We start from the raw sequence: 11334 nt of genomic DNA, 5'->3' as shown, positions 1-11334 counted from the left end.
GCGAGATTCGATCCCGATACTTATTTATGCAGAATAGTGAGTTAACTAGTGGACTAACCTAATTTGGTTGATGATGTCATGTCTTATGCAATGCTTCAAGTGCATATAAGCTGGGAGCAAGTTGTTAGGTTCCCCTGACTTTGTTTACCTCGCCGGCTTCGAGTGATGCATGCTTCTTTCAAGAGACAGCTGACGAGTGTTGCAAAACCTTGTATCCATGCCAGGAAGCAACAAGTCAGACAATCTTAATTTCGAACACTCCGTTGACCTTTTGCAGCTTTTATTTTAATCGGGTATTTAACTACTTATTAAGAATATTACAAAGAGTAATGCCAGAGAACCAATAATCCTATAGCAGTTCGTTTCAGTTCATATTACAGTAAGTTATTAAATAAATTTAGTATGAAATTCATTAAAAAAAAATTTAGTTCAATTTCGGATATTCTTATTTTAAGAATTTTAAATGTTTTTATTTAAAGAATGTAAAATAAATATATTAGAAACTTAATTTTTTATATTTTTAATATTTTTTAATTTATAAACTTAATATGTGTTTTTAGGGTACAAGATATATAAATTAAAAAAAAAACAGATATAGATAAAACTATGATAATGATGGAAACGAAGTTAGTGACAAGGTAGATAAATAAAATTTTCATTTTTGTGTAACCACTCAAATGGCTCTTTCGGTTGCTTTTAATAAATTTTTTATTAGTATACACGTTAGATAAATAATGTTTTAATAGATTTTAGAATTTAGTTAATATGTGTTCTAAATACATAAATTAAACTTATCAATTTTTTTAAAAAAAAATGATACAAAGTTTAGCTTCTAATGTTCTTTTTCTTTTTGCATTTATTAAGATAAAAAAATTTAAAATTTTTTATTAATGATAATTTTAATATATGTCTTTAAAATACATAATAGCTAAATCTAAATTTTATTATATATAATTAAATTTTAAAATATTATTATAAAATAAGTTAGTGCTTTGTAAAGTGATGAAAGATCAATCCATCTAAAGATGATTCTCAAATAATTATAGAATAATAAAAAATTTATAAAAAACTAAAGGATTCAATCTCAAATTGGTTAAAATCAATTTGAGCGTTCACTTGGATTTTTTGTTTTAACAAAGGAGAACGTAGACAAGAGACAAACAATTTAAAATATTCGTGGGAGGATCCTGCCCCTCACTGTCAATTCGTCCTACATGACAAGAAAGGGTTCGTTTTTTCTGTTAGCTGTTATAGTTTGTTTTGCTGAGTGAATTTGCGCGTCAGACAAAGTCTAATTATTATTGAAGGCCGGAAATGACGTTTTTACTTTTTTAGTCCTTAGCTTTAAGTTGACTTGAGTGTATCTACTTCTTTTTAAGTAAATAAATGATTAATTTAATCTATAAATTTCAAAGGATATTAATTTATTTCCTAATACATTTCATGTCATAATCTTTACAAATTATATTCTACTCCTGATCATTTTAAGAGACATAAATGATTTGCAAATTACAACTTCATAGACTAAATTGATAATTTTAAGGACTAAAATAAAAACTATTTACAATTTCAAAGAACAAACTAGAACTTCACCCCTTTTTTAATGCTAATAGAGAAGAATCACTTTGAGTAAAGTGCAAAAGGCCAGAAAGTTATAAGCAAATCTGATTGGGTTAAAAAATAAAAGAAAAAGAAAATGGTCAATCCGTTATTGATTTCTAGTTTTGCTTCGAATTTTCTGACATCACCTCTATAGCTATGACTTCCTAAACAGAAATCACATGATATGATTTGTATATCTATAAGCTGATCTTACATTGCCTGGTTCCTGGCATTGCTATTTACTGAACAGAAGAGGAAGCTAACGAGAAATTTAACCTTGACTCAGTAAGTTAGTCTGTGCTTTGTTGTTAAAATGAGAAAGGACATACAAAGCCACAGTACATTTGGGCAAATTGTGATAGACGTCACCATGCTTCGGCAGCCAGCAGGATATGCTAAGCTGCTCAGTGTGTTGTTCTCAATGCCCCTCGGAAAACTACGGCAACGACAGATCACCCCCCAATTCGTCGATAACTTTCTCCACTTTAACCAACATATCTAGTAACATGAACATGTAACATAAGTATTGTGGGAAAATGTTAGCAGATCTTGCAATATTAACAAAAGAATGCGTTCCACACAAGTCAGTTCAAGTTCAGACCACTAATATGTTAGCATAAACAGCATTACACGAATTCCCCCTGATGTTGAGGTGCACAGAAACGGTGCAGAAATATCCAAATTCAGCCCAAAGAATAGTAAGAAGCGTTCAGGGTTTTCCACTCATGTTTTAAAATAGGAGTGAAGATAAAAATGACAAGACAAATTAAATAAACAGAAATGACACATCATAATGAACGAATGAAACAGAAATAACCATTAAGTAATCCTAACAGATATAAGTGAGGACAGATTGTTACCTTGGAAGGAAGAATCTTCCATGTACCTCTACATCAAAGGAAAATAAATAACATGAAACACGGTCAGCAGAGAAAATGTATTTCCCAATTATTGTCCTTATATAGTATATTATTAATAGAAGCACCATGAATAAGGTGATCAAAAGCATAATCCAACTTTCTTAGCTAAAATTCAAGATATGTACCACAATTTGGGACTTCAGTTCAATTTCCTGGGAAGCAATTGGTTGAGCTGCAAGACATGATTTTGTTCAAATGAAAAAGTTTATGGTATGAAACTAGAACATGTATTATGTTAAAACAAAAAAGTTCACCCACTATGGTTGATCTCAGAGCAATCCATCAGAAGTGTGGTAAAACTGGGTGGTAAAGCTGGGAGGATTCCTGCAATGCTGAAACCAGGTGGTGCTTCCATTTCTTGGGTGCCTGAAGGCTGCTTTTCTTCGGTTTTAATACTTCGTGGCATTTGTGGTTTGTAAGTGTCAACGGGAGTCATAAAGCTGGCCTCCTCGCTGGGTCTACAGTCACAGGAAGGCTCAATATATAGTCTCCACCCTCCATCACAATTTAGTCAAGGTTTAATTATGCTGTTGGTCCCTATAGTTTTATCAAATTTTTAATTAGATTCTTATATCTTTTTCCTTTCAATTGGGTCCCTACACTGCTTTAATTTTGTAATTAAGTCCTTTCTAGTGTAAAAAATATTAGAGTTAATTGAATATTTCTTCGCAAATTGAAGGTATTTATAATTAAAAACTTAATTAAATCTTTGACTGCATGTATTTTGGTAAAAATATTATGTTAATTTTAACATTTTTAACATGAAAATGATGTAATTACAAAATTAAAAGCAGGGACTCAATTGAAAGGAAAAAAATATAAAGACCTAATTAAAAATTTGGTAAAACTATAGGAACTAACAAAGTAATTAAACCTTTAGTCAACTCATACTTCAAATAGCTCATGAGAAAAATATATTACTCCTATGGCCACAATTGAAGGGAAAAGACGAAAGAACAAAGGATGTCCATGAAAATATGAACAGTGGAGTGAAAGGCTATGTACTAACTATTAAACACAATGATAATTGTCACGTCCTCACATTCCTCCCAATATAGCCCAATTACACAAAACTCCTTTATACCTGTGGCAGTGCTTGTTTGAGGACACGAACTCTGACTGTGATGAAATTTCAGATCCAAAGTCAGTATTTAAAGGTTCTGGATCCTTCTCATCTTTCAGGAGCCCCTGGAAGGGAACATAATCAAGAGTTGACAATCAGTACTATGGTTTCTAGAGTCCAGCCCCTGGTTCCATGTGGGTGAATGGAGATTATTATATTACGATAAGCAACGGTAGAAGTCACCTTCAAAATATTTACAAATGACTGTGCTTCATATAGTGATGGAAACCGCAAAGCAAACTTTTGAATCTGACAAATAAAATAAAAAGTAAGTGTAAAGCTCGTAACAACTCGTATAACTATCTGGTGACCGAAAATTGAGAAAAACAAACATGGCCGAAAATAATAGCTATGTGTGCTGTGAGATTAATAAACTAACAATACTGTCACGCCCTGCAAACCCCCAGAATCAACTGTGTATGATGTTACAGATTACAACAGAACAATAATACTATGGAGATCGGAAAGTGACCAGCGAGAAAAAAGTAAACCTATCAGTCTACCACAATATAAAGTTATAGTATCACAATACCAAAATACACAGCATCGAGAGCAAAAATCTTACCTCGCCTACGGAATCTCTGAAGCTCACAAGCACAGTTCTGATTCCCCTAGCTGGAAATCCAGAGACGCATGACACCTGAGGCCACGAGAAATGCAGTTTCGAAACGTAGTGCTCTTCCTGCCACAAAAACCGCACAACACTGATCAGAATCTAAAAATTCGAAAACTCCATGCTCATCCACTAAAATGGCTTTCGATTGAAGCGTAATCACAAGCAATTCTTGTCAGATAAAAAAGATGTGAATAAAAGAAATACGATCTGAAAAGAACTCCGAATTAAAAGGAAAAAACTGAAGCGAGAAAAGATAAATCGCCGGAAGTAACAAATTAAGCAAGCTAACGAGTAATGGAAAGGTGCAGAATGCAGTAAAAGTGAAAGAAAGGACTGACGAGGAGGCTGGCATTGAATGAGACGGTGAGGATGACGTCGCGGTGGGAGAGGTCGGGGAGGAGGCGGAGGAATGCGACGGAAGGGGAGGAAATCCAGTTGCCGCGGGGAGAACGGTTTCGGAGGCGAGGAGGCAGAGGGAGAAGGCCGGCGGAGGAGGATGGGGATGAGGTTGGATAGGGAACAAAGCGCGCGAAGCAGATCTCCCACTGGTCTCTGATGGTGGTTGCTGAGTTATCAACGTCGTTGCTTGGTATCACCGCCAGAGATCCCGCCATTTTCCCGCTTTCGAGTACCAAACTCGCGCTTCAGTGCTCTCTTTTATACCGTGGATTTCAAATTTAGTCATTCGGTTTCTTCTTCTTCCTTTTTTTTTTTTTTTTTAAGTTGAGGTGCAGCTGCTCTTCTTATTCTGGGGGAAAATACTCTAAATAGCATTGGACCGTCCTAGGCTAATTATTACCAACAAAATTTAGGATTTTTTAATTTAAATTTAATAAATACATAATAAAACGTAAAAATACATAGAATATGAAATAATTAGCTAAATGTATAATATATCACATCTGGAATATTGAGAGGTGAAGTAAAAAATAAGTACATCTTGGCGACGGAGATACGTATTAACCGGAAGAATGGTGACAAAGCATTTGGGATACGCATAAATTTGGAACATGGTCTCAATATTCGAGATAAGTGTAAAACGCATAATTCTAGTCTTAGCATCCGAGATATGCTCGGAGGTATATATAAGGCCACAGTAGCAGAGATTTTCGTTCATTTGGATAGTTTTAATAATTAGTTTAGATGTTTAGACTTTAGTAACTTAGTTAATGCGTTAGGTATTTTTAATAGGATAAATTAGAAGTTAATCTATATTAACTTAGTTAGATATAATATGTTTTAATATTTTTATAATTAATTGTAACTAATTGTAACTTAAGTTAAATAAATCAAATAGTTAAACATAAATTATATATTAAAACATTTATTCGATCATATTTTCTACTAAATTTATTGTTGAATTAAAGTCATCTAGAAAATTACAGTCAGATTAGAATAGTACAACATAAATGATTTATTTTTTAAATCTTGCTTAATTGTCCTTTCATTAATTAGTACTGTAAATATTAGCAATGAAAATTATATTTGTATAGAGTATAATATTTTATTAATGATATTTAGCTACTCGGTTTACAATATTTAATAATTATTAAACATAATTAATAGTTCAAATAAGATTAATATGCGAGAGTAAATGTTGCAACTATTTCAGAGACCTCGATTACTATTGCCATGCCGCGTGACCTTGGATCTCCCCTCGCCGGACAACCTATTGCCTTATACCAGGGAGGCGGGATTTGGGCATGCAGTAGAGTAGAAGAATTTCATATTTGACAATTTCTCAATCTCCGTATTTGTCGAGCGGTGGAGGCCTATGACCCATAGCTTCCACCTTTTATGGGGTGAGGTTATCATTACGCTTCAAGATGTTGTCTACCACCTTGATTTGCACACTGAGGGCGAGCCAATTGGGAGTTGTACCAGAGACTTCCAACAATACCATGGACACTCCACATGAGAGTGGATTGAAGATTTACTTGGCGCCAAGCTGCCACCATAGCCAGAGGGAGGGAAGTAGGTTTTCAATCTCAGAATGACCTGGCTGAGGAACAAGGTTTCATACATTTCAGTTGGGGCATATCCAGATACACTATGTAAGTACGTCAGGTGCTACTTGATGATGCTTATCGAGGGTTTCTTTTCACAGACAAGTCTACTACACTTGTTCCTTTGAGATGGCTGTCATTGCTGGTAGATTTTCATTGTTGCAGCCAATTGTCTTGGGGATCTGCACTGCTGGCATATATGTACTACTCTGCACCGCAGCTGGGCGTGATATGACCGACATTACGGGTTGCATGTCGCTTGTTGTCTCTTGAATTTACTATATGTTCCCGTCATTTTGTCCGGCGGATATAACGTCATTAAGTTCCCACTTGCAGTTAAGTATGTACTTATTGTAATTATTTTTTAATTTAACAACTAATACACAGTGGATACGACTTAATTATTGTGATTAATTAATTTCTGTCAATAATTTTTTATGTGTGTAAGTTGGAAAAACTAGGACAATAAAGTCAGAATCGCCACGATGGCAGGATCCAGACTTTACATCGTTGCATCGATAGCCTCACCTTTGATCAAGTAAGACATGTTTTGTTTTATACATTATTTCATACATTGGTATGTCGTTCTTAATTATTGTACTTTAATGCGACATGACTAGTTTCGACGGACAACATATGAGGATCTCCAGTTAGCTCAGATTAAGCCTAACTGGCTTACTAGTGACAGAGAGATTTATAAATTGATGGTTGTTGTCCCCCTCGTCTACTTTCACGTTGTAGAGTTTCATCATGTTGACAGGATGAAGAGGCAGTTCAGGGGACAACAGCACAGGTCAGCAGATCCAGTGAACGTCGACAAGTATCTTTTCAAGACGACAAGGGGAGATGATGCCTGATAGCCCGATGTGCACCGCCAGTGGTACGACTTGTTTACGGGACGTTACCCGCTACACTACTTGGTGACCATCGATGGCCACCTTGATCCTCGTCCGACATAGAAGTATCTCACATGGTGGTAGCAGGTATATAGAGTTAGATTTTAATATGGGGAGGACATTCTTGCTTATCCGAGAGCAGCAACACCGCCTGCTGATATCCTCCCTGTGGCCTTGGACCAGAGAGATAACTTACAGCTTCCACCTGATGCCCCAGATCGGAGACGATGGGTTAGGAGGCATGCTCGAGATGATGTTTGGAGACCGGCTCAAAGGGTATGCGATCAGCTGTCAGACGAGGAGATTGAGTATGCACGGCAGGAGGATATATATAGAGTTTTTTTTTTTCATTAGGATAAATCACAACAAAAAATAACTTATTATTTTTCATGAGAATAAAACAAAAAGAGGAGAAAGAAAATATTGAACTGTGAATTGTGAGAAAATGGTTGAAGATGGGAGGATATATAGAGAGTTTTTCTCCAAGATATTTACAGTGTAGAGATACCAACACCATAATACACATATTTCGAGTGTTGAGAGTCACATTACACGTTTGAGCATATCTTGGATGTTTAGACCAAAATTACACGTTTTAAACATATATCGGATACTGAAACCTATTTCTAAATTTATGCATATGTCAGATACTCAGTCTTCAATCTCTCACTTAACACTTATTATTTTTCACTTCACCCCTCAACATTTGAGTTGTGATACGTTGTGCATTTAGATAATTACTTTATGTTTTATGTATTTTCATAATTTATGCCTTTATTTAATTTAAATAAAAAATTCCAAAATTTATCAAATTTAAAATAAATTATAATAATAATGAGAAATTCTTTATAACAAATTCACTTTTAATTTCTTTAGATTATATCTAAATAATGTTTAATTAAGTAAAAATTTTAAAATGAAAAAATTGTATAAAGAAAAACAAAACTTGAAATGAAATATCTTTTAAAATAATCATAATGTGCAAACTTATTTGAAGGTAAAACATTCTTATGTGTATTTGAAATTAATTGTGTGTAAATAAATTTGGTAAAAGAGGTTAGAGGTGATTATAAATACGTTTGAAGTGAGTTCACATCAGCTTTAAAATAATAATTGTAAATATTTATAATAGATTTCGATATTTAAGTTAATAAAAATTTAAATAAATTTAAGTGAGAATTGGATAGGTGAAATACCTTATTGAGGTATTTATAAAAAAAATAATAATGGATTAAAGAATCAGCAATGTGATCTTTATTTTATCATGGTGAGAAGTTATTTCTTTCTGTGTGGGAGGTTACAAGTCTTACAACCCAATGAATAGTTATACCAATGTAACTCCTGTAGTCGAAATAGTTGGAAAGTTTTTACAGCTAATTTTTTTTGTAATAAATCAGAGAAGTGTGATATGCATAATTATAAAATGTTGATGTATTTTTTATTGATATAGAAATATTTTTTTAATTAAAAACTATAAATTGGAGATTCAGATTTAGGTAGAAGTAGAAAATTAAGGATCAGATTTTGGATGAAGATAAAAAATTGAGGATCAGTTTCGGACAAAAATAGAAAATTGAGGGTCGATTTTGAATAAAAAGCAAAAAAAATTTAAAAAACTCAAATTAAAGGGTCTGATTTGCTTGTTTAAAAAATCTTATAGTGTTAAAATATAAATTTGACCCTTAAATTTGTAAATTAAAACTACAAATTTAACATTTAGATTCATAGTATTCATACAAAATAAAAATATATTAAATTTTTATATTATTAAAATTACTACTTGTATTATAATACAAAAAATAAAAAATTAGTTTTTACTTATTTTTTAAGTTTGGTTAAAATAGTCAGTGTCCTAACTGGTTTACACTTCATGGGGAAAAAAAAAATCTCTCGATGGACTCATCATTGCAGATGAGAGTATTAACAAAAAATAAAAACATATTTCAATTTTTTTTTTTTTAGGATTGAAGGTTAATGATGGCTAATTTCTATTACATATTATGTTTACGGTCAGTGAATCACTCAAATACTAGGCATTTTGGTATTTAACAAATTTCTGGAGGTACCTGTGACAAATAAAAAAAATACTTTTGATTCATAAAAGTACAAATTGTCAATTTTTAACTTTTTATTAAATACTGCTTTATATTATAGCAAATTATTTAATAGTTTTTTAGACTGTATACCTAGAATATATAATGAATATTTAAAATTGTAATTTATTTACACATTACATATTTTAATAAATATTATATTTTATTAATTTAAATAAAAAATTTCATCTTTCGATTATTACTTACGAATATTTTTTTATGTAAATATCGTAATTTTGGTAAAAATTTTGTCTAAATTTATTTTCACCCTGATTAAATTCGGTGTTATTGTAATTCAATTTTCACTCAATTAAATAAAAAAATTAAAATAGATCCATTAATATTATTTTGTTAATTTTTAGCAAATCCATCGTAATTCAATTCTAATAGTGTGGGAGTGCCTCTTTTGCGGGTACCAGTTTTATTTGTATCAAAATTTATGTCTTTAACAATGATGAAGAAGAAAGAACTAAATTTTGCAGAAATTCAAAATGAACAATAAAACTTAAATGGCTTGAATAAAAGGGAAATCAAATTAAGAAAGAAAAGGTGTTTGAAAAAATAAATTGTAAATTAAAAGATAAAGACTGAAAAGGGTAAAAGTTGCTGAATTTAAAGAAAATGAAAGAACATTGCAAGGAAGATAAATTGCACGAAAAGAAAGTTGTAGGGAATTTAAATGAAAAGTAAAGACATGGAAGGAACTTTTCAAAGAAAAAGACTCTTGACTCAGAAAGTTGCTGAGGATGTGAGTAAGTGTGAGTGTTTTATCTGAAAAGATTTCAATCCTTGTTTCTTCGATCTTTCACGTATTTATAGAAGTATTCAATCAAATTCAAATATAACTTCCACGTGCGTTAATCGACTAAAACCCCATAGTGGTCATCGAGATTGACGCCGTGTACTAAAATTGTCCCTGAGATTCAAATTTCACCAATTACGTCCCTGAAATTGTGAAAATTGCACCATAGTAGTCCTTGACCCGTTTTCCGTTAACGGCGCGATGACGTGGACCTTTGGTGACACGTGTCACCCCATGGTTTGTCCACGTGTAACGGTATGCTGATGTGTCGGTCAACGACACGTGGCATGCTAACGTGGATGAGTATGCCACGTGTCACAGTGCTATTTTGCCACGTGTCAGATTATGCCACGTGTCGCAATGCTATTTGTCCACGTGTCATCTACTATGTCATCGTTACATGTGCATCAAATTGGTCCCTTACTTTGCATCAAATGACTCATTTTAGTCTTTGAAATTGAATGTCGTGCACCAAATTAGACCCTTCATCAGTTTTTTTCTTATTTTTTTTTATAAATTTAAACTTCTCATTATATATTTGAATACACTAATTTTAATTATATTTTTTATTATACATATTTTATAATAAATTTTTTAATTAATAATGTTAACTTATATCATTAGAGTACATGTTAACTAAAACCAAAACTTTATTATTACCTCTTGTGTTTATTTGTATCTGTTTTAATGCTGTTTAAGTCATGATTATAATAAGTACTTATATTGATTAATAGTGTAATATATGAAAAAACCGCTTAACTAAATTATAGATAAAATGAATTATTATAATCAACAGTATAAATCTATCTTATTAATTTAGTGAGAAATTAATTATATGGAAAATCGGACATTCTTAAAATGGATGGGAATAACGAATTTATATTAATTAATAACGAATTTATATTAGTTAATTAGTGCCTTATCAAGTATTCATAAAATATTTATTAAAAATGTCCAATTTTCCATATAATTAACTTCTCACTAAATTAATAAGATAGATTTATACTGTCGATTATAATAATTCATTTTATCTATAATTTAGTTAGGCGGCTTTTTCATATATTACACTATTAATCAATATAAGTATTTATTATAATCATGATTTGAACAACATTAAAACAGATACAAATAAACACAAGAGGTAATAATAAAGTTTTGGTTTTAGTTAACATGTACTCTAATGATATAAGTTAACACTATTAATTAAAAAATTTATTATAAAATATGTATAATAAAAAATATAATTAAAATTAGTGTATTCAAATATATAATGAGA

The 11334-nt window shown here is 31.8% G+C and overlaps 1 protein-coding gene across 1 annotated transcript; it reads right to left on the bottom strand.

Moving 5' to 3' along the window:
- Window positions 1–1817: 1817 nt before the first annotated feature.
- On the bottom strand, window positions 1818–4875 carry LOC130967113 (protein POOR HOMOLOGOUS SYNAPSIS 1). Its single transcript, XM_057891935.1, has 8 exons — window positions 4600–4875; window positions 4211–4327; window positions 3829–3894; window positions 3607–3710; window positions 2781–2980; window positions 2648–2694; window positions 2463–2490; window positions 1818–2100 (listed from the first exon to the last, which is right to left on the bottom strand). Exons 1-8 carry the CDS (start codon window positions 4873–4875, stop codon window positions 2039–2041), a joined length of 900 nt encoding a protein of 299 aa, XP_057747918.1. The 3' UTR covers window positions 1818–2038.
- Window positions 4876–11334: the final 6459 nt, after the last annotated feature.

The sequence above is a fragment of the Arachis stenosperma genome, chromosome 3 (genome assembly GCF_014773155.1).
Source record: "Arachis stenosperma cultivar V10309 chromosome 3, arast.V10309.gnm1.PFL2, whole genome shotgun sequence".
Taxonomy (NCBI): domain Eukaryota; kingdom Viridiplantae; phylum Streptophyta; class Magnoliopsida; order Fabales; family Fabaceae; genus Arachis; species Arachis stenosperma.
This window is presented reverse-complemented; position numbering and strand designations above follow the sequence as displayed.